Source organism: Opisthorchis viverrini (assembly GCF_000715545.1).
Source record: "Opisthorchis viverrini unplaced genomic scaffold opera_v5_41, whole genome shotgun sequence".
In the NCBI taxonomy this organism is placed as follows: domain Eukaryota; kingdom Metazoa; phylum Platyhelminthes; class Trematoda; order Opisthorchiida; family Opisthorchiidae; genus Opisthorchis; species Opisthorchis viverrini.
Genome location: NW_008751697.1, coordinates 316,146 through 340,646, shown reverse-complemented (window position 1 = coordinate 340,646; position 24,501 = coordinate 316,146). Strand labels below are relative to the sequence as shown.

The 24,501-nt window shown below is 45.6% G+C and overlaps 1 protein-coding gene across 1 annotated transcript; it reads left to right on the top strand.

Annotated features, from left to right (window-relative positions):
• Positions 1–644: 644 nt before the first annotated feature.
• On the top strand, positions 645–22,384 carry T265_13150 (hypothetical protein; the record flags this gene model as incomplete). Its single annotated transcript, XM_009167457.1, has 10 exons — positions 645–1,555; positions 2,622–2,952; positions 5,049–5,210; positions 5,547–5,893; positions 6,259–6,348; positions 7,048–7,228; positions 14,706–14,819; positions 16,327–16,452; positions 18,541–19,046; positions 22,239–22,384. The coding sequence occupies 9 exons, from the start codon at positions 650–652 to the stop codon at positions 18,945–18,947; spliced, it is 2,664 nt and encodes an 887-aa protein (XP_009165721.1).
• Positions 22,385–24,501: the final 2,117 nt, after the last annotated feature.

Sequence of the window (24,501 nt, the reverse complement as noted above, 5' to 3'; positions counted from 1 at the left end):
ACGTTTTCGGGTGTTCGACAACCGTTGTATTAGAACCATGGCCCGGTTGGTGTCGCCGTATCCGTAACGAGGCAATTTGAAAGCGGGTTTTCGGTTGTGCCACGGGAACTTCTACTGAAGAATGTGTCCAGCTTCAGAAGCTACGTTGGTTAGGCCATGTATTGTGTATACTGAACCATCGTTTGTTCAGAAAGAGTGATGTTTTCCTTGCTTGATTCGGAGTGGCGGAAGCAGAGAGGTGGCCAACCCTTAATTGACAGAGGCGTATAAAAGAAATCACGAGACGTTTGGGTTCTGTCCGTGCAACTCGCCTTCCAGGATGAGGAGACGCTGCAAGACATGGCTGCTAATCGATGTTGATTGGCGTTCGTGTCGCCAGTTTCTATCCAGATTGCCTGAATGTAGGTAGAACTGCGTCTCTTCCGCATTCGCCTTCACTCTTTTCTTCATAATAAGGCTTTCCAATAAATCATGGTTGTACTTCTGCGAAGCATCAGTGTCAAACACTGATGTCGTGCTGTCCGTGATGATGATAATAATAATCTTTCCTTCATACCAAACCCCCTGTTAGACAACGCACTCCTGGCATCCCCTGTGGGTGGTCTTTTATTAGGGAGATGATTATATCCACTTCTTCTTCCAGCACGCCATGTGGCCAGGATTCACTGCACAATCATGGGCGGAAACACTCATCCATGGACCTAGGTCGGCTACCCCGGACACGCAACATGATGCAGATAACTGGGCTGCCTTGGCCAAGCAGTGGGCAACTCGACGTGCTCCGCTCTTGCAAACCCCTGCGTGGCCCCCTGTATCGTTTTTTTGGCGCCAGCCCCCACCCCCGCCTCCACCGCCACCTCCACCGCCTCCGCCACCACCTCCTCCAGCACAGCCCCCAGAACCGCCAACATATGGACAAGATCCCTCCATTATTACTCCCGTCCCGGAAAATGTCTTCCCTGGATCCTCCTTTAATGAACCTGTTCAAGCTTTGGATGGTTTCAACAATAACCCTCCGCCTTGGACAGTCACCGTCCCTCCAGATCAACAGTACGATGACTTAAATCAACACCCTACTCACATGGTGCCGACACATGATTTCCCTGCCCATGCTGACGACCAGACGCAAGATATACCTTTTGGAAGTTATTCAGAACCTGTTCATCATGATACTGATTTTCGTGAGCTGCATCCGCATGATTTCCACCATGAAACGCATGATGCGTGCGTCCCAGGTCCCCATGCTACTTGGGACTACTCTCGACACAACCCACCGGTCCCAATTAGGCATCCTATGGGGCCATGCGATGCTTATGATTATCATCACCACCCTACACGGGGATACGTGCCACCCTTTCATTCTGGTCCCCCAGTTGATCATGGTTATCGACAACCTGGCTTTCGTGAAGGATATCCACCCGCTCGATCTTACAGACCAAGGGCTCCTTACCTCGGGCCGCAATCTTCTGTTCAGCGCTTTCCCCATCCAGCTGACCATCAACCGTTTTACGGACCTCCAGAACATACAAATTTCTCCGAGCGATATCCACGTCCAGTAGGTTATGCATTGACCACAATGTATATATATATAATACAAAACGTCAACGTGGTTGATGGCAAGATCAGTACATACCAACAATTAAGCGAAAAATCGGGATGAAAATTTTTTATAGACGGATATTGCAGTAATTCGCTAGTGAATACTATTCTGAGGATACTTCCGAACCAGTGATTCCACACGGTTGTCCACGTAACTGATTGCAACTTGGATGCTCATAAAGCAACTGTTGCTGGGGTTTGTTGCACATTACGATGTACCAGTGGTTATCTAAATTGCATATTGCTTTGCCTGCACAAATGTGTCCGGTAGATCCCCAATTGTCTTGAAGTCGCTTACTGCAGTTTTCGTCCCTCAAAGCAGCCTTTCCGTGTTCTGGACTCCTAGTCTCTTCAAAACTGTAGTGGGACAATACGCATGTGATGGAGTTGAATTCCGAACATCATAGCTATGGGACAGAAAATCACTAGGTAAATCTCAGGACACAGCTTCGAAACTACTGCAGAAGCCGCAGTGTTTATCCACGAGGCCACGGCATCCGTTTTTTAGGGTTGACTACCAGCAGGAATTTTGATCTTATCTTATCTTATGTGTAAACTAGCCGGCTTATGTTACCGCTTGACGCTGCTGCTGTGCTCGCGTGGCACGTCCTCAGTAAATGTTCTAGGCTTTATATATATATATATATATATATATATATATATATATATATATATATATATATGGCTTGTCATTAGCTTTCGGTTAAATGTTTCTACCAAGTAAATATGGTGTTCTCTTCTAGGTTTACCCTCCCTCTGGGTCACATCTGCAGAAAAACCTGGGGTGGTGAGTCGCTTTTCACAGTACGCCGGCTCGACCAAACGGTGCGAATTAGACTGGGAATCTCAAGCAGAAGGAACCTTTTAGCCCAAATACCGTCACTTATTTGTCAATAGTGATTTAAAACAACCTTGACAACTGATACGACGCAGTACTCATGGAGAATATTTCTTTTGTCATTGCTATCATGTGAGGGAGCTAGCTTCCTTCTACTCTTATGTATACTTTCTGTCTACATTAGCATCCAGAACCTTCACATCTAGAAGTTCCACATTTTGAGCCCGATGGAGAACACTTCCAATCCAACGGAGATCAAGACTATCGTGTTCCACCGCATCACACTGAGCCTGTCGATGAAGGATATTACGATGTCGACATTCGGATGCAAACCGCAGTGCAGTCGAATACGACCGAAGCCAAACCGGCAGGTTTGTTCCCATCAGCTTTTGCAGCAACCAGGTCACGTCCTACGCTGGATCGTCCTATTGGTTCCTGTTTACCGCGACCCAAGCTATCGACCCATGGGACAATGCCACGTTTGCCTGTTCCGGAACATCTGTTGTCTGCGTTCGGTGAGTGGTTGACATTGGGGGCTTCCGAAATACTACAGTGGGGTTAGCGTCCGGCGTGAGAAAGGGTTCAACAGGACGCATTAAGTGTTGGTTTGTATTTGCCGGTTTACCGGGCCTTATGCTGTACGTCGCGTCCTAAGTGACTAAGCACTGCAGAATGTTTGGATATACATCTTGCTATGTTGCCATTTTTTCCGTGGTGGGCCTCATCGAGTTCTGTGCGCTCCATCACCGCCAGTTTCCAACCTTTCTTGAAAGGATTTGTTGTTGATTTTTCCATTTGAGGTTCTCATGTCTTCCCATGACTTCATACCGCCGGCCATGCAGGGAAATTTCATGTGTGTGTTGGTGCATACTATTGCATATGTAAACTTCTGCGAAGTTGAACATATTGATACACGAAAACGTTTTCGAGGTTACCATTGATGAGATAATTCAAAAACGGATGCTCTGAAGCACTGACTTTCGAACTTTTCAGCATATCTACCATTTGCTGTTTATGTCCGACGCCTCTCTATTTGATATATGAACGGTAAGCTCATGCACCCGAATAGAGGTCCCCCGAAAAGACAATACCCTTCAGAATGGTGCGTGACAATGTCTGATGTGAAACTCCATTCCGTATGCGATGTTTGAAAAAGGCTCATCCTTATTAAGGATCCACTACTGTCTTCCTCTGTTGTGGAGTGTCTTGGTAAATCTCTGTGCACAAAAACTGATGGCTAGTGCTATGGATGAATTCACTGTCAAGCCGACCGTCATTCAAGAAAACGTTACGTTTGTTTCGTTGTTTGTAAGGCAGCAAGTTGACTGCGCTGAATACGACTCCTGAAACTCAATAAACAGAAACTTTTCGGGATATGGTTCACCTTTGTTTTTACAACCTTATTGCGTAAATTGTAACTCGTTCGCTTTTGCTGGTTATTTGTATTGAACGCATTCCATACTTGGTCGGTTATTCACTACTTTTCACAGTGTACTCGTGAACAACTTTTTGAGGCCCGTTGCGAGCGAACAAGCTTCGCAATCACGTCGATCCAGAAAACCAGTACTGACCTGTTGGGGACATGCCTGCGTATCTACATGGATATTCAACAGCATGATTCCGTTAGTGAATCTCTGGAATCATTCCGGCTTGTATAGGGACTCAAGGTCGCAGCTCACAGGTCGATGGTATCAAAACAAGGTACACACAGACGGTATCACCCATGATAGCACAGTTTGTGGCTTTCTGGATTGCTTCAAGATTTTGATAAGTAGAATAGCGATGCCAATTGATTGTAAATATCCGCGACTGTAAACACAACCATATGATCCACCAAATGGTAACCCAGCTCTATAGCCCACTTCGTGAAGCGCCACTTGAGAGCGCTGGATGCTGTAAAGTAATGCCATAAACTGGGCTTTTTCGTAAATTTGCACCCATCACTACAAAACTGACGCATCGTTTAGCCTACATGCGGTAGAAACGAAGGTGCGGCGACTTGAAAACTGACTTATTGTAGCCGTCGCTTCAAACAGTCTACACGAATACTACAGGGTCGACGAATCCTTATTTCCGAGGCCTGAGAAAGTGTGGAAGCGTACTGAGGTTACACGTTTTCAGATCTAACACCGACCACTGTTGCGCGGAATCCTCAGTGTAGTAATATCGTCTTTAGTGAAAAAAAAGTTCGACCTGAGTGGACCAGATGCATGGAATTATCAGCGTGACGTCCTTACAGGTGATGTTAGTTTCAGTCGAAGGAATGGCGACAAATGCGCTGTGTCAGCTCCCAAGGTGAGTGAGTTGGCAATACTGGATGGTACTCAAAACTGATGCGTATGTGAAGTTGCTGAACCTATTCTCGTTGCCTGTGTCAGGATGCAACGTGGGTTCAGGGTGAAAAATAGATGAGTCTATAATTCGGGTGCATCCCATGTATTCGAATTGCGAGAGGGACTGACCGAGAGTTGTCACTCTCGAAAGTGTTATATCGGGAGAGACGTTCGTGGTAACTCTCTCTGTTGACAAACTATCGGCTTTAGTCGCTGTCGTTGCCCGATAAGTTTCATCTTTGCATGCTACCTTGTCACCGAATATTCTGTGGTTTCAGAGGAGGCGGCCGTCAGCACTGGTGCTTGGCCTCCCAAAGGACTGGAACATGATCAGGGTGATGGAACAAAAAAACGCGCTCTTCCCGCTTGGCTCCGTGATGAACTTGAAAAGTTGGAGAAGAAAAAGGCCAAAGAAATGGCTGCCGTTTCTGGTGATACTGGTAAGAGCCCAGTTTTTTGTTTACTTATTCGGTGCGATTTGTCGTTGAGGACTTTATTGTGACGAAGCTGTGGCGTTAATTTTGCATGCGGAGTCATAATTTCGTGTTCTCGGGCATTATCTTATGGTTCTTATCGTATTCTTTGTTTCTGACGCGCGCAGCTCAAACGAGTAGGACTTGGTGATAATGTTCCCCTATGGGGTGTTCATCAGCCCAAAACTAGGGACCGTTGCTCTTGACCTAACTTTGAAGCTGGAATTTCCAGCCTTTAGATCATCTGTGGATCCACGTTATTTACTTTCAATTTCACATTATTTTTCCTCTTTATTTTCATAGTTTTGGGCGCTGCACCTGATGCCGAACGTGATGCAGAAGGCGATATAGTAATGGAAGAAGAAACAGGAACAGTTCGTGTAGCCTCTGAAAAACCTCTGGTAAACGATGAAGCAAGCGACGAGGAACAAGACACCTTTGAAGAATCGTCCGCACTCTTGAGTCCAAAGAGTGTTGTCACTCACAGTCCCTCTGAAGGGCCGACTGAACCGGTCAGCCTACAGCGTGCGTCCTCATCGCTAGGAGCTCAGCGTGTTGCTTTTCTGGAAAGTTCGCGTGATGCAGATGCCAAATCTGGTGTAGTTCCCCTAAATCCACCTAACGCGTCAGGTTTTTTAACTGGCAACTCGGTAAGCTGCCCACTCAGTTTGTATCGTATTGGAAAGCTTGGGGCGTTATGGCAATGCCTCCACAACTTTTTGAGGGCTGTGTGCCACTTGACCATTTCATTCACTCTTTTGGATTCACAAGCTTTCCCACTATGGTTTTCTCGTAATGTGCTATTCCTTCAACCGCTGCTCGACATGTAGGAAAGTTACTCCGCGAACTTCTGACCCTGATTTGTTTATTCTGCCTCCTATTCGTGATTTCTCGCCTACGATCGGTTTGCGACCTGATCGCATCATCTCAGCAGTTTTGTAATTGCAGTAAATGGATGCTACATGTTTGTCCGTTTGCTTGGTTATCGTCCACTATCCCGCTATGTTCTGAACAGGCTACGCCTGACACGCTAGCGCCGCTCACTCCCAATGAATTCCGCAAAGTCTTTGGTGCTTTGTCGGAAGAAGATCAACAGGCGGAAACGGTAAGTATATATTTTCTGTTGGTTTTCTGTTGTTCTATTTTCCCTTGGTACATGAAGACCTTTCAAAGCATGTGAGGTAGCCAATGTTATATTGGTTTTATCACAACCGTCTATGTTAGAACCACTGACACCTCAGCGAATTTCAGCTTCCTTATGTGATGGTAGGTTTGTTTATCACAAAGCCTTGAAACATTTCCCCTAAGTAATGCTTTTTCATTGATTCGACTATCTGTTTGCGTTTTGACGCTGATACCCGTCAAGTTTGGCAGCGTCACATGACAGTAGCAGAGATGGTCAGTCGACGGATAGTGATAATCCTGAAACCGTACAAATCAAATATACCAGATATTACCATCGACCGCCTATGCGGATTCGCTTCGGAGTCTCATTGGGGTTTATTTTTGGCACAGGTGCTCAAATGACACTGGATGTAATGCAAACAGAGGAGACAAACTATTTCGAGTGACCATTTTAAACAAAGAACCTATGTGATACCTTTCGTTTCCAGTGAAGCTGGTCAACCTTCACTGAAAGTTATGTTGACCTTTGTATCGTGTACAGATAGGTGAAATGCCCACCCGAACCAAAAACCATCCGATTCTCCACAGCCACAAGCGATCAGCCTCTTCCATTTTAAAAGCTTTTTCGGCAGCCATATCACGCCATTTCATCATGCATATCACGTTTCGTTTTTCCTAGACACGGTTTATCACACGAACATTAACGGACGCTTTATTAGCAGTCAGTGGGGAACTGATTCTGGCTGTTGCAGAAGAGGCCCTCTCTTCTGCACGAAAAGAAGAAGAACGTTCGCGAAAGTCATCTCACGAGCCTACCCCATTCGTGGAAATGACTGCTGAGGCTCCCTCTGGGCTTATGGGTGGGTTACTTGCGAATGCATATTTCGAATGTCTGTTGGCCCATATTATTCGTTGATGGGAGTGGATTGAAGCCATTTAGGTTGTTTCAACGTCGGTATTCGTAACCGTAGCAAGGCAAGGTGTAGGTCTTGACACCTCTGTATATATTTATGCAGAAACCTTACATCTTTCTGATACTCATTTGAAATCGTGGGCATCTTTTGGCGGTTTCCTTTGGTTGCGTGTCGTCTTGAGGAACATTTCATTGTTATGTGTATTTCATGTCAAAGTTTCCTGCAGTTTTCTCGGAAGTCTTCTTAAAACCCTAAATGTGATTTGATAAGCATCTCAAACCCTCTTCGTAGAGATCTAAAGGTGATGGGATGTCAGGTTAAAGTGGCTCGAAGGGAACTCCAACACGAAATCCGAAAGGTTACACACTTCTCAAACAGTTTTAGGATACCTTGGTTTGACATTAAATTTCCATCGATACTATCTGAGAGTTCCGTCAGATCCTCTTGAGAATCGTATCTGGACATCTTTAGAAAATCCCGAGACGGGTTAACGTGAAAAAGGGATAATTTTCCTACCACATCCGCTGTTCCAGAAACCCGGTTTCCTACTCTATTCCATTCATTTTGAGGACCTGAGCATTTTCGACCCACCAAAAAAAATCGTTCAGCTGTAGCACCCTTTTGGTACCTAGCTGCCATACCACACGAAGGAGGCACGAGGGCTGGGATACTGTCAGGTCGCCCAAGTCTAAACAGGGGAAGTCCAGAGGTCGGGCTCGAACCACGGACCTTCCGGTCAGTAAATTCGCGCGGTAACCACTTGGTCCATCTCGCCCCCACTGGTCGTCGTTTTCTTTCACCATACTTGAATCAGTCTCCAATTGCGTCTTCCTGAGTAGTGCTGAGTTCGCAGAATTTTTCTAATGACTTGGGTCCTGTGTATTTTAGTTTTGTTTGTCCTGTTATTGCTTCTGTTGAAAGCCTTAATGATAATTATGGGTTTTGCCTCACGTAATCCAGCTCGTTGATGGGCAACGCCTGCTTTCCTATTTGCCGGTGTGCTGGTCTATTTTTAAGATTCATATACTTATCAGCTAGTAAACGAAACGGTGTGATGTGGTCATCATTCAGTAAGTCCACTGCATCCCTGCTACTCTCCCCATACGGTACCCGCTCGGGCTAGCTTATTGACCATGTGATGGGATGGCAAATTTCCAGTTTCTTGTTGTTTGCTCTTTCTGATTGACCGTCCCATTCGGCCAACGTATACTGCATCGACTATGCATGTTTCCTCGCATCTTTAGAGGCGTCCGAGGTGTGATTATTGTAGAGCATCATAATCTCGCGTCCTGACGTAGTGGGTCAGCTGCATAATTCATGGTGGAGTCGGAAATCACTCCTCAAATCGGGAAACTTTTACAAATCTCAGATACCTCTGTCGCCGATGTGAATTCCGTTTTTCTTGTCAGTGGAAAAGTACACGCCACTGGGCTATCCAGTCTGCTTCTATGGATCAGAACCCGACCTGTACGCATGGGAGATAAACGGAAACTCAATGTTCGACCATCGATGTCTCAAGCACTATTTTGGTCCAGTTGATATATTGGATCTGTAGTGACAGGAATGCCATTAGTCGAGACGGCCACACCTCATGCTGGTTAGGCCATGTGTATTGCATGTCAGAGGACTTCATGGTGCTCACTTCGCCTGGCGATATACGGTCAGGAAACGACCGAAAGGAAAGTAATTTAGGATCTGATAGCACTAACCAGTAAGTTCGTTCATACTGTCAGCTACTGCCTCAGGGTTTGAACCCCGAGCGCAACACTACAACGGTCGCAGACATGACCAAGTCTCGCATCTAGTATCGAGCCTGCATCAAAACCGTCCAGTTCATCAATCAGCTAGAGCGATTCACCACTGATTAAGCCATTACTTTCAGTATGTGTCCGGTTTGTATTCTCCCATTTCTCTATAAACGCAACTGTAGGCACTGGAATCAACGTATCCCTAATACATGGTTTTTAAATTACCAACTGAACTGACAGGTGCTTTGGCTGACACTCTACGAAGGGGCTGTCTAATCTCACTAAGACGACCATTGCAGACCTCCAGAAGTGATTCCTTTTTTGGCTTTGGTTTGTTCGTTTAAATATTCGTCTAAATATTCAGCCATGCCAGGAAGGCCAACGGGGAGCAGCCTGAAGAAGAACAGCGAGTAATCGTATTACAAGGCGGTCTTGAGGTAAAGTCGTACTGTCCTCTGCGGTAGGAGTGTGGAGGCAGTAAGGCGCTTCTTCCAGGCGACCAGCATGTCCATATTTATGGAAGCAGCGATGCTGCCTTCCCCCGAGGAAGGATGGGTTCGAAAAGGTCGGCCCCGAAAACCGCACACTTCGATCGCCGAACGGCTGATCGTGGCCGCCAACGCATTACTCAGTACGGTCGCAATACTTTAAAACCAGAGTCCGGTGCTGCTCAAAAGGTACCCGCTGTGCATAACTGCACTAGGAGTGAGACAGTAATGTCCTTCTCCCTGAGCCATCAGGCCATGCCGGCCCCCTACAGCCAAGTGGGTCAGATTATTAAGTCTTTGGCTCCGGAAAGCGTCACCCAAGAAAACTCCAACAACCGCTGTCTCGCGGTTCAGACTTTTGAGCCAGAGGCCAGGGGCAGGGTCCCCTAACAAAATCGTACATCCTCCTTGTGAGTCAGAATTGAGGCGAAGACTTAAGGTGGGATACCTCACCCAAACCTCCTTCTTGGGCCTGGGCGACCGGGAAGTATCATTTGCCCTTACATCCCTTCGCTCACCGGCCTTCTACACTCCCTCCCCACTCATCATACAACGCAGCGCAATCAACTTATCTGCCAATCCCCTAGCCACTACTTCGTGTCCAAACCTTTGTCCAGAAAAATAAACCAAAATCACTCACTAACCTCGAAAGACGTGCTTCACTTTGTAGCCTTTGATGTCCGTACTTTATGTCAGATTGGGCAACAGGCATCCCTTGCTGAAACCTTGCTTTCCCTCTATCGATGTTTGTACGCCTCCGACACGCATAAAGGACCCCACTTCCATTGTGATTCTCGAGCCACTTAGGACGAGCCCAGATGCTTCACTCTTCGGGTATCTGGTGATCCTGACGATGGTTCATGGTATCTACGGTGTGAGATTTGCACTCAGCCCCAATACTGAAAGCGCCTTACTGGACTGGATCCCAGTAAACAGTCGTCTTGGCGGTTGTCTGGCTCAGTTACTATCAATGCAGGTCGATGCGGTAAAAGGTTTTTGTCCTACCGGTATACGTTCTAGCAGACTGCAGTTCTGAAACTGAGAAGGGCGAGTTTTGTCAAGATCTGTCACGACCGCTTCGGTCAGCAGGAACGGCGAACATAGTAAACCTAGCGAGTGAAATGAATCCCAAGTTGAACTAATAAACCAGGAAGAAGTACAGTTAGGTGGCCAATTCGGAGTCGATGTTGAGCGTAGATATAATGGGTAGCGACTTATGTTCAGGTCATTGTCTGTTCCGGGCCAGTACGGGCTTCCAACACAAGCGCTCACATCGTGTTAATTGGAGGCCACCTAGTTGGCTATCAGTTACCGATGGAGAGCCTCAACTATGGACTGTAGTTCCTTCGGGGTATGCAACTTCACTCTGATCATGCCATCGCACGGACCCGGTTTTTACTTCGCTTTGCGTCAGCATTACGTGTGCCAAAGGAGAGCAATTCTGTTCATCAACTTCTACAAGTTTCAGTAGCTGAAGAGTATCGGGTTGATATTTTTAGAAAGCTAATGGAAACGCACAATCATGCGGATGACGAAGATTGCTTGGCGGTTGAATGGAAGCGGGTTAAAGAAGGCTTGCCCTCAGCTTTCAGAATTGTTTGTCCAGACCATCTGACTCGACTAAATGAACACTGGATATCGTCGAGTTCAGGTCTTTTGGCTGCCAGAAAGGTCATACCGGCAACTAGCGAATGCGCTGGCGAACGCAGATCCCTCAAACACCAGGTAACCAGGAGCTTGACGAATGATAGAGAACACTGGGGGCTTTCGAAGCCCAGGAGATGAAGGCTTTTGCTGCAGTCAACAGCTGATTCGATCAACGGTCGAAAGGAGGCAGGTGTCAGTGAAACACTATTTGGAAAAGACGGTAATCGTCATCTTGAGCGGTGGGCTGTGCACTTCAAAGAACAGTTCAGTTCAATACAACCGATCGAAGAACCCAGCGGGCCCGAACGGAACAATGACACCAACCCGCCATCAGCAATCGAAATCCAGTGGAGATATCAATCCTCCATTGCGACAGGGTACCTGGTTCGAATGGTCTGCACCCCGCACTCGATAAATAAGTTAGCTTCACTTTTGGTTCTGCATGGCACAGGACCTGGTTGCTGATAAGTGTGCATGCGCTGTTTGCAACAACCGGCCTCAGGATATTTTCCACTGTCTCATCGTGCTTTGTCCAGAACTCTGTATGTATAACCTTAATCATGTCCTCGCTTTATTGGTTTATCAGGTGTTTCATTCTCAAGTTTCTAATATAACTTTTCGCAAACATGTACTCACTTTGTTTACGATCGCGTTATCTGATCACGACCTTTTAAATGCGCCCAACATTCGCACAGTTTGTCCATGTTCACACGTGATGAGGTAACTGTGTTTACTTTCCATCCATGGTTTCTAGGTACATGAACAGTTCAGTTCACTGTTCCAACCACAGACCACATGTACTGAAGTGCAGTGGTTCCAGTCGTTACAGCTTTGTTCACCGAGAATAGGGAAAATCAGGGAATGTCTATCACGCCTTGGAGGCACTGATCTAATCATTTCAGTGACTTTAAGTTCTGCTCGTCCAATATGGCACTAAATGGGAGAGCTACACAGTAACGGAAATAGCTTTGATGCAGAGTCGCCATTGCCTGCGTGACGTTCCATATCTATAAGCGTCACAAGCATTGACTTTCCCCCGGGGGTGGGAAGAGAAACCGAAGCTACTAACGCGACTGAATTGACTGGTAATGGCTTTCGTGCCTCTGCCAGGTCATGGACTGACCGCCCCTGGATCTTCTCCATCCGGTACATGGCTGAGCGAATAGGGCTCTGTGAAACAAACATTCCCCTAGCTTATCTGGCTTACCTAACCAGCGTAACCTGTGGAGTGTGACCCGTTGATATATCTGGAGAGGGGAGAGTTGCCTTTCCAGAAAACTTGATGGCGTACTAATATGATGTTTCCACCTGACTCGCGCTCTGCATCAGAGGTACCAGTCTTCAAACAGAGAATCTTCGAAGATCTGTACGCAACGGCTACGTCTCTTATCCATCACTTAGGATAGATCAACCAGCATTGTTGAACAGTATGTGAACGTTGTCTTCAGTTCAGTATCATGTCCATTCTTTCACATTAAACTTGTCATTACGGACGTGTCTGTGCTCAGATAAATGGCTTCCAGCTGTTACACACGTACGGTTCTAGGAACGACACTAAAGCATACGATACTCCCCCTAGAACCCAATCTCAGTCGTCCCTTATGGGGGAGGCTTTTTTTCCGGGAAGTCGACCGTGTCGTTCGTTGTATAAATCAGGCTAAAACCTCTTGAGACATTTGGTTAATTTCCTAATGAGATCCGGTGTGTCAGTTTGTAGTTCAAGTTCTTCTCTCTGTAGTTGTGTCCAGTTGGAAGATAGTATTTTGTGCAATACTAAAGCGCCCAAGTTTTTGCGAGACCTCAAAGACCCGGGCAAATAGTTGTGAAACCTTCCCCCTAAACTCGGCATCAGTGTGCTGTTCTATTATTTCGTTTTTGAATCGTGGTCTTCACGTTCCTGCATTATGAAAAGATGATGTTATACATACACATAAGCCAGTCTTCATGTGCCCCTTAGTTGAACCTCATACGATTCCAAGCTTTTTTCAATTCGCATTCCTCATCAACTACACACATTCTGAAACGGGGCTGAATTGCCCGTGTCTCGGTATTTTTTTCCAAATTCTCATCGGCCGAACAATTGCATTCGGTTCATCATATAGGCGAAACCTACCAGACGATAAGACTGAGTACGGAAGTTGTCAGCTTATGCTGCACATTAGCCAAGCGGGATTGTCTTATGATGAACTTCTGTAGAATGAATTTTGTACATTCGAACATCCAGTGGCAAACAGAATAATCCGTTCCACTGATACAATTCATGAATGCGCAAGAATGGTCAATGGTCAACACAAGAGCCACCAGAAACTGTAAATTCATCCACAGCCGTTGCGAGCAGGCAGGAAATCCCTGCAGTGGACATATCGGGCTATGTATGCAGTTAAGATCAGTAAATGAAGCCCTAGACAAGTGCACAAATCGATGGAGTCATGTCGCTTTTTGCCCACTTTTTTTTAAGATGAACCAGTGACCATTTTCGTGATTATTCCAAACCGATTCTCAGGCAGCACAGTATGCAAAGAAAACCACACACTTAAAGATGTCCACACGCCTGCCACACTCACCATTTGCAACTCTTCGCCTCTATTTCAGGTGATCATAGTCAAATATCGTACCATGTTTCGACGGTATTTTATGCCAAAATTCGGCCGGCAAACCCCACAAAAGGAGAGTTTCTTGTGCTGAAAAACCGCTAGACGTATCCAAGATGTGAAATTCGCAGTAAATATTAATAAATTAGGTGTTCGAAATAACCATAACTGGTGGTGCTGTTGTTGTGACAATCTTTCGGTTTGAAATCAAACCTGTTTTTCCTGCCAAATTTGAGAGCAGATGCGAATTGCCAAAAGCCTTCCAATGATATACCAAGAGATGCATAACAGTGGAACTCAAAAGCGGTGCCGCACATCTTTGCTGTAAAAGAGATCAGCAGCGATCTGTAGCGTACACCTAGCAACGAAGACCCATGGCTAAACATCAGCAATCTAAAACGCTTTTGCTTGGCACATGAGTACCGGATTATTTTCTTCAGTTCGGTAAAAACCAGCACTTTAGGTTCAGAGGACCCGTGAACCCAGTTCAAGATGTGCCGATGCGATTGCAATAAAATGTACCCACTGACTGTGGCCTTCTCTTGCAGTCTCCTCGGTCCCAGAAATCTACTTGAAGGCGGTTATTTTCGTGACTCCATAGCTTATAGTCAGCTCGTAAGCGTTTACCTACCGAAGAAACAGTACCAATCGTCAACGTCCCCTTTGTTGTTGGTGTGCTTTGATGCACTGCAGCAAACAGATGTAGGCTAATTATCCAAATCAGTATGATCCATCCATTGAGTCCAAGATAGTTCAGTGGCTAAGGCGAAAACCTACTGACCCAAATACTTGTGTTTCGAACTCAACCTTCCCATCTCGACTGTTCCTGTCTACGCTTGGACAGTATGACATTTCTCGTGCTTCCGTCGGGTCGCATGGGATCTAGGTGCCGAAATGTTGTTACCACCGAACGGCTAATATTTTATTTGTTATCGTGCCTTTGTTTCAGGTCTGGTCGCCTACAACAGCGAAAGTGAATCTGATACCGAACACACCGGATCACTGTCAGCAAAGCCCGAAGAAAAACGGGAGAATGGAGAGGAACTGAGCGAGAAGTCAGGCAGTGAGTGTTTCGTTCACCAACTCATATTAATTAGGATAGTTGTGTCTTAGCATGAGTACTCTTAATTTCCTTTGCTGCGTTGTGAGCAGGCCGCTGACGGACCGACTCAAAAGTGGTCTTTTTCGAACGGGGAGAACCAATCTGAACTGATGCGTATTCCGTTGAAGAGTTTTGCCTCATATCTGTGTTGAGCCAGTTTTCCGAAGTTGGCGCTGAATTGAGGTGCAAAATATGCAGGCTCTAAATTCAATGTAAAATCTCGTGTTTTATCCCTGTTCCATTGTCGTTTCTAGTCGTACTCTCCCCCAAAGTGGAAATTCGCTGATCCCGTGAAGTAGATAAACTAGTTTATTGGAAATAAATAAGTCCTGAATTCTCGGAGCCTTGTACCTATCAGGTGGGAGTTTTTTCTCCAGACAGAACTCCACTTCAAACCATTGCCCTTTTTATTTGAAGATGTCGCGGTACTTCTCGTAAAATGCCTCGATAGAAATCTGGTGTCCAGATACGAATCCAATGCTTCAAGTTTCTGTAGGACATTCCTTGGGACAGGTTAATTTCGCATCGTTACGTCCTAATAATTTTGGACCCGCCCAACTTGAAAAAAATGTCCGACGTGATTCTAGCATTTTTTTAAACATAATTCCACTGTAATTGTTAACCTTGGGTCAATTTGAAGCTTTGTGAGCTCGAGAAGTTTTGACCTCGGCACTAAACGCGCTAATTTTTTTCGAAATAGCCCACATACATAATGCACTAAGAATCCTTATTTTGCATTCACCGGTATATTTCTGTGAGGCGAGTCTTCAGTCCAGTAAAAATACATTAAGAGTTCACTCGTACTACATGTCTGCTAGGTTCGACACCTTATCGCTCGTAAACGCATGCGATGGTCAGCCCCGCTATGGCCTGTTGTCATGTTGCCGCTTTGTCTGTCTGAACCTACACGCTGTTCGTGTGTGCTAATTCACTTACAGGGAGCTACGAGTATTCGTCTTTCGTTGTGCACAACTTTAATTGGTAGTAAAGCCGATTAATTTTCAAGTAATCCTATCAAGTGTAATACCGAAAGTGCGCTTTAGGCTGAGTAGGAATGTATAGTCTCCGTGATTTCTGCTCCGGTTAAACAGTGATAGTCTCTCGAACGTTCAACTTCATGGGTTTAACAGAATAGAATAAGGGTCCAAAAGCCGAGGTATTGGTTGAAAAAGATCGGAACAACGAAGACAGTTCATCAATCGGGTCTCTTAATAGTGGCAAACCCGAAGGGCCCAGGTTAGTATCTTATATCTGTTTGTGTTTACTTCTGTCGATTAGCTGTTGTTTTCGTTACCTTTGACTTGGTCACAGTCGCGTGTCTGACAAATAATCCCATTGAGCAATCCCATATTTTTTGTGTAATCAGTAGCTTCTCTGATGTACTTCAAACCATTTTGCTTACGGCTACGAGTCAATTATGCCTCTCCCTTTCCTATAACCAGTCATTTCTCCTTCCTTGTCAATGTAGATGTTTTACCTGGAACAAATGACACACGTGAGGGGGGACAAGAACAACGTTATTCCTCAGGTGATTCCAGTAGCTCTTCTGAGCCTGAAGCTGACGGTAATGTTCCAAGCCCTAGTGTCCGTTCAGGTAAGCTTCTGTGTCCTTACTTGTCTAACGGGACATGCTCGACACGTATGCGCGTTGTTACCGTAGCTATGGCGTTTTGGCTCCCTGTTGGCCATTGATAGCAGCACACATGTAGTTTCAGTACCCCAATGAACCAATGCAATAGTTTTGTTGCATCGCTTTTGTCTCACGTGAGTTTGCTTCACTATTTGTTGGTCGCCGTCGCCTGAACACACTACTGAGATAGCGAGCCGCGCAACAGATCTTCCCGTACGTGGCTCTGATTCATCGCAAAAGAGTGGAGCTCTTGATGGCTTGAATATTCAATCGGTGTTCATCCAACAGTTTTAACGTATTTTTTGTCCATATGCTGACCGTTATCTCGCATTTTTATGCGCTTGTCCCCCGTGCACACTTGACGACGTCAAACGTGACTTTGTGCTGCGTGCCCACCACCTAAAAACTCCAAGTTCTTTATTCAAAGCAACAGAACAGGTATATTCGTATTCACTTCATTCAACTCCCCACACCTCATGTGCGCTAGCAGCATGGTGCATCTTCTCCCTCCGAGTTCCGGTACGTATCATTCCATGGCACGATCGGCCTTAAAAAGTGTTTTATCTGTTGGAAAGCTAAGGACCACTACAATGTGTAGATGAATTGTATCCACTTAAAGTAACTTTCCGATACATCGGAATGACTCGCTGCGGATTACGTCGATTGATTGCTATGACAGCAATAGTCAGTGAAACCCTTATTTTGCGTATTAGGGTGAATAGACTTTCTTCCATCGCGCAGTTTCATCCTTGTTGGGCACTCATCTATGTCACAAGTCCTCTGACCGAGACGGCCAGCTAATTTGGAAAGCTTGTATCTTCCTGTGCTACAGATGGAATGGCGTCCGGAATATGCAAGCCACGCTTTGTTGTCCATTGTGGCATCGAAAAAGTGTCGAGTTTTCGACCAGACGTATAGGGCTTGTACGCGACCAGTCCTTCTCTTCGGTTCAATACTTGGCACATAAGTTTTTGCTTTTCGACCGTCGTTGCCTCTGCCAGCTGGTTTCAGTCAGGCTAACTGACGAAATTGGCCATCAGTAAATTGCTCAGCTGTAGCACCCTTTCGGTGCCTAACTGCCATGCCACCCGAAGGTTGCAAGGGGGCTGGGATACTGCCAGGTCACCCAAGCCTAGACAGGGGAAGTCCAGAGGCAGATGTCGGGTTCGAACCGTGGACCTTCCGGTCAATAAATTCGCACTCTAACCACTTGAGCCATCAGTAAACATACATGGCGATGGGTCAAATGCACGCCTAACAAGCAGTTTACTGAAAATACATATTCTTTTAATATCGATAGAGTACCGCCCGTAGAAAACGTTTTATGCGAGGCTCCGACGAAACTGGAAGCTAGATAGTAGTGCTCAGATGATGGCATGGTCATGAGCTAGGAAAGTCATGACAGCATAATCTGGTGAAATTTGGCACGTGTGTTCTCCGGGGCTGGGACCAGATTGCGACGCTCATCGGTGGTGGAAGACACTTTCTTATATGACGATCCATCGCAGTCAATGACAAGCCTGAGCTGGTCGGCTGACCTTCGGGAGCCCTGCCTCATGGTTTACTCCCTACAACCCCATTTAGCACCTCGCATTTGCCCTCTCACCTTAATTTCTTTATCCTTTCTCTTCATCCGTGGTTATCCAACACAGTGGTGCGAGGTAACTGCTGGCCGACATGACTCAGCGGTGAAAACGTGATGACGCTTCTTATCGTATAGGTTTCCTCGAGAAACCAACACGAAATTCGCTTCAAAGCATGTTATGACTTCCGTTTTCGAAAAAGTTTGGTGACAATCGGTTATGACTTCCCAGATTTTATATCGGGTTTTCATTCTGGTTGAAGTTGGCCCATGACGTGAGACGTGGACTCCTGATCGCAAGATCCCCGTTTGGGTTCTGACCCGTCGATAGGTATGGGGAACCCATCCTTATCTCTACCGCCATACACAAGTTATACAACGAATGAGCAGTTTGTATTTTAGTATGTTTTTCGATTTTTCAATATCACTATAAGGGCACGCTATGTGTTCATTTACCCTGTTCCTTGTAGACAAGCGGAAACTGTCTGGTACATATGAGGACCTGACGTCTTCACCTGTACGGACAAAAGACAGGCGGAAGCGTGAGGAGCGCAGGTCACGGTCTCACCATAGGTCGCACAAATTAGATCAGTCTTCTTCCCCTCTTGCAACGTACCATGGAAGTGGACTGGTGAAGAAGCACCGGAAACATAGTAGAGACTCGTTGAAAAAATCAAAGAAGCACCGTCGGTCGCGTGACTCTTCATCCTCGGACACAGATTCTGATTCGCCGGCGCGTTCTTCGCGTAACTCGAGAAGAGCCAAACACCGGAAAAAGCACACTCACCGACACTCGTCTCGAGACTCTTCGAGACGGTCTCGCAAGTCTCATCGTACACATTCTAGTGAACGCTCGAGGCGTAGGGACAAACCTTGAACCCCACGAAAAGAATGCCCGTACCTCTCTGGAAGCTGAGTAATACTTAGGCTATGTATGTTAATTTCCAAAATATGAATTGAAAGCCCTCGTCTTCAGGTGAGTACATCCTCGAACAGCTTTATCGTTATCTGCAGGGCTGATGAATTTATCCTTACATTCGTTTCAGTACATCGTGCTTGATCGACTACTCCCATCGACTCATCTACTCTTTGCTGGACTTTGGTGGCCATTTTTCACCGAACTTCGATGCTGCTTCTCCTTTTAGGTGGTACTTTTTCCGGGACTTTTGTTCACTACTCGTATCACAACTTTACATCTGCTCAACGGAGATGCTAATAGGTTAATTTTACTACTTTATGAGATCCACCCTTAAGAATGACCGTACACTCAAGTATCTTAGTTTCGGCTGCATTGAGAACGTGAGATGCTCATAATCTCTCTCTCCCTCACTTTTTCTTGAGATCCTGGTTTACTACCACGAATGGTTCACAAGGTACAACAGTCCTACGTGCTTTGTATGGCTACAAACTTCTATCGCTCTGGATTAGCTTGTGTGGCACAGCTAGTGTTGTCAACTGAGGGACTAGCCCCGTAGCTAATCCTACGAGGCTAGCGACTGAGATAAGTAACGGTCGAAAGATTCAGTCTGATTCGATCTAAGTGGTTTGCCTTAACTCTATGGGTTATGAGATCTCCACGCATTCGTGAGCGAGTCGGGCAATCGAAAAATCGGTCGTGGTCTATCCACGCCGCTCCGGGTATACGAGCATCCCATTCTCTGGGTCGCCCTCTTATTTATCTTGCCTGGTTACCCTTTAAATTTCTTTTTTTTTCATGTTTATACCCACACTGTTTCCACTGTCTATGTGTGTACTGTGCCTATCTTGTACTGACTTCGTATTCGTTCCATGTATTGATCTGCCTAAGTTGAAGCTGCGCCTCCCAACGTTGCCAGTGAATTGTCTTTGGGCAATACATTGCCACACTGTTTTAGAGCTAGGCCTGATACGCCGACGCAACAAATACGATACTCGATCCTCTCCAATAATGAATACTTCTCTAAAGAAGATAATTGTACCGATCCAAAAACTCTATCGTAGGATACCCTGGTACGTAAAACTTCCAGAAACGCTGAATGAATGTTTTCTAACGAATATTCACCTCTCATACATTCACTAGTCTCCAACCAGCGAATGTGTAAAACGCAACTGTTCGTTAGAAGGCATTCATTCAACGTTTTTAAAACTTTTTAGTTGGGTATCCTATAATGGAGTTTTTGGTTCGACTATTGAGCGGGTATTTGCATTACTTCGAGAAACGTCCAACCAAAGCCGTTTCAGTGAACCTGCTGAAGCTGCCCCGTAAACCTATCGCAGCTGTTCTACTGCCGATTGTAGATCTGTTCAGTGCTGAATAGACAATAAAGAGCTGCTGAGTTCATCACTTGCACAGTTTTCATTATGCCGGTTGGTCTAATGAGTGGATCGCGCGTATTAAATGTCCAAAATCAGGTCAGAAACATGTACGGTGCGTCGTATTTAAAGTGTATGAGGCAACAACATTATGGAAATTCAGATACCTTCCAGATGTGGTACTAACAACTGACATTCGGCAGATATTGAATCATGATTGGCTGGTGGTCCGGTCCTCTGGCCACTGATGTGCGCGTTAGGCTTCTCGGTCGTGGCAGCGCCTAACCGCGAGTGCTTTCGGTGCAAGAATCCGCCTAACAAGAAGGCAACCGTAGTCTAGTTCCTAATAACTGCCTTAAGCAAGCAGCTTAATAAGCCATCCAGCGGGACTTGACTTACCGCAGTTCATTGGATAAGATGTCTCGTTTTTCTCTTTGGTGTACTGCAGGGAATCCAGTTAGATAGTTTAGACTAAAAGATTGCGCTGCATTGATGTTTTACCTTAATTGATGGATGGTCTTGATGTAGTTTGGGACAATACTTTTTTCCAGGGGAAACACCGGCGTATTGCGAAATGCCTTGTGTGTGGGTTACCAATGGGAACCCTTGTACACAGTTGCAATCAGGTTTTATTTGTATCCAGGTGTTTCCCAATAGCTCGTGTGCAAGTGGAACGTAATTTTTCACGTCGTATTCAGTGGCTAGTTCAGGTAATCAGTACTCTTGCAAACGCATGATTGGCATGCTTTCGTAAGGTTGTCAACCTGTGTAGTCGTTAGTTTCCATCGTCTAGCTAAACTACTAAGGACCGTTTGTTTGGAGTTGTTGGCCTTCACGTGCCCTTTTGGGATGCAAGTTGTCAAGCAACCGGCTTACAGTCGTCTCGGCTATTTCCGAAATCCTTTGTCGCATGACTCCATAGCTATTTAGTGGCGTCTGATAAACTCCCCTCCTGCTACTGCTTGTGTCCACGGCGCGAGCGGTGATCTCAATGGTTGTTTGTCTGGCTGATCAGACCCTCAGTAGCTTGATGCATGCTCATAAATGACTTGGTGATAATCGAGTTATTGTACATGGTTTCATCCTGTCATTGGACTTCATCACCTTCATGTGGTATAGTACTATCTACATACAGTACCGAGTTAGCAAAGTCACGTGGCGAAGAGTAGCGTCGTGGGTTGGTTGTGTTCATGACGAGCGGTTTGAAATAACTGTCCAGTGATAAATTTTGGTCAGTGATTTAAGACATTCCCGCTTCGATGTTTTCTATTGGAGAGTAACTCAGCCTCTTGGAGTACATGAGCATGTCTTCTGTTCTGAAATTTTGTTTCCTCGAATTTATCTTGCACTGGAAATAATTCCGTGCTTTCAATATTGTCTCCTGGATGAGAGTACTTTTTCAGAGGAACCGCTGTAGTGAAGAAGCTTTACCTCCATAGCTACTCAGTGGCGGCTATTCTGCGGATTTGAAAACCATATTGATTTTTCTGATTGTCCGATACTAATCAACTCAGACTACTCACATAAGCCGAAATCGGGTACACCAAATTCATTTTAACGTCGACTTTGTTACTGCGCAGACAGTGGTTATGTTAGGACTCATTTTTCTCACAGAGGTGACCTAATTTGACTTCGATCTGTCCATTATTGAGAGGCGCAGTTTCACAGCCAGTTTCTATTCCCGTGCTTTCATCCTTCCATTGGTTCGTGTTTGTTTTTTATTGGTGTTTTCCATTTATGGCTTCTTCGCCAAAGTGAGTATCGGTTCAAGGATTGTTCATTCTTCGATGACGTCGAGCTATGAAGAAGCAAATTAAGCCCTGACATCCAGACTCCTTGAAGTGCCTTCTTTTCTCGTTCCCCTTTGATTAATTAGGTTACCAAGCTCACCCACGCCCTCCGAACGCGTGTACTTGTCAAATCCGGAACAATTTGTTGTGCGTTTTGTTTCTTCACTGGCAATTATTGATTTTGTACATATGCATGCTTCTCATTAAATAAACTTTTCAATTTTCCCCACACTGCGCGTTTTATCTGACTTCGTTAAAACCGCAGGCCTCTAACAGGTCAAACAGAAAAGGATCACCGTGCAACATCAGAATCATGGTAGTTACTCACCTCTTGATGAGCTATTCGGATTTAACTGCTTTATAGGAGTCCGTTGTCACAGTGTGGAGTGAAGGAGAACATCATCAGGATACAGTTATGGAGCTGTTGTTTGCCCTATATTTTAAATACTTAAACACAGGACCCGAACCTCCAATGCTAATCAATGTAGGGCACTGTTACGGTATGCACTGTTGGTTGCAAGTGTTGGTGGTATCTTTGCGAGCCCTGGAAGCTGATGGGCAGTCTTCGGGTTCCTACTCTCAATTGATCTCTCATGTGCCTCTTTAAGTCAGCTGCTGTTCGTTTCCGTTTATGGTTGTTACATCATCATCATCGATAGCATGACATCAGTGTTCAACACTGATGCTCGCTGCCGTTACAACCATGATTTATTTGAAAGCGTTATTGTGAAGAAAAGAATAATAGTGGGTGGGGAAGGGACTTAGGTCTCGCTTACTGCAATTATTTCGAGGTGCCTACCCCTCCAAACACTCATTCGGGCAATCTAGATAGAAACTGACAGCAGGATCACCACGGACATCGGTTGGCAGCCATGTCTCGCAGCTTCTCCAACCAGGCGCAGTGGAGATCACACAGTCCCTATACTGGGAGACAATTAGCACTGACAGCACCCAAGCGTTCCGCGATTTCTTTCATACCCTTCTGCCAGGTCAAGGGTATGCCACCTCTTTGCTTCCGCTACTCCGAATTGTGCATAGAAAACAGCACTATCTTCGGCAAACGATTGTTAGGCATACGCTGTCAGCGTGTGCAATCGGTTAACTCCTCGTAACCTATATAAACCCGAGGAAGCAAGGTGGAGGTTGAACAGAGGAGGCAGTTCTCAAGCCATCATCATACCCGACTAATGGCTAGCATTCGTCAATTGTGTATGCGGATGATGGTGCACATGAGTTTTCAGGTGTTAACCAGCTTGGTTTGGATGTCACTTCCTGCATCGTAGTAGGCTTAGCACTCCGGAATGTCCATACTATTAAGTTGCATCAGTTGCAGGTCCACACAAATGTGTATAATAGAATACAATCCGACAAAATGTGGTAAAGTATAATGCGGTGCAGATATGATATACTACGAGCCGGTACTTTATAGGTTTGTGCGGTCATACTTGCAGAGATAGGCTCATACTCAATTGCGAGCAGCCGAGATAGGGGTAGTGAGCTCAGCTTTTGGGACGTCTGCACTATTACCAGAATTTCGAGTTCATGAATGTAGCACAAGTAGATTACCTTGGGTCGTTGGTTTTTTTCGCCAAGTTAGCTAGTTCGGTCGCAAATATGTTACAACCAGGTGATGCGATGAAGACTTCATTTTCTCTGGTCGTAGGATTTTTTGTTGACAACCGAAAGCCTCAAGCCCATATAACTGTGCCCTGGTGGTTTCTCAGGTGGCCGCTTATCTGTTCCGCGAGCTCGGTATTCAGCAAACAATCGCTTCGTCACCGTCAGTTTGCGCGTACATTTGGGGACTTAAAGCGCCTTTCTAAGGCCTATTATATGTGATAACTAAGAAGAGGGTCGGTCTCGGTTGTTGCGCCATGTACGTGAAGAACACCCTTGTCAACCATGACAAAAGTATGTCTAGCCTTCGGCGTTTTAGGGACTTTCTGTATGAAATTTACCAAAAATGCAGACGTGCAACGGCGACGACTACGTAGGACTGATTTATTGCCACGTAGGATCTGTTGGTAACTGACAAAAGTCTTCCCGTTGCTATCTAAGACGGGAACAGCATAGCATCTGTTTGGGGCTTACGCATGAGTGGCCCAAGATAATGACGGGTCACAATTTGTCCGATTTTCTGCAGGCTCATTTCTCAGGAAACCTCAATCGGTTTTCTTGTGTATTAGATGGTCCAGAAATCTAAAGTAGTATTGATTTGGTTGTACCTGTCTATGAGCTGCTGTTGTGTCGGTGCTTCCAGTGGTATAGAACAAACGACATATTTGAAATGAAAATCTACGCTAAAGATCAGTTCGCATATTCGCTTGTTGGACCAGTGTGGCGCACTTA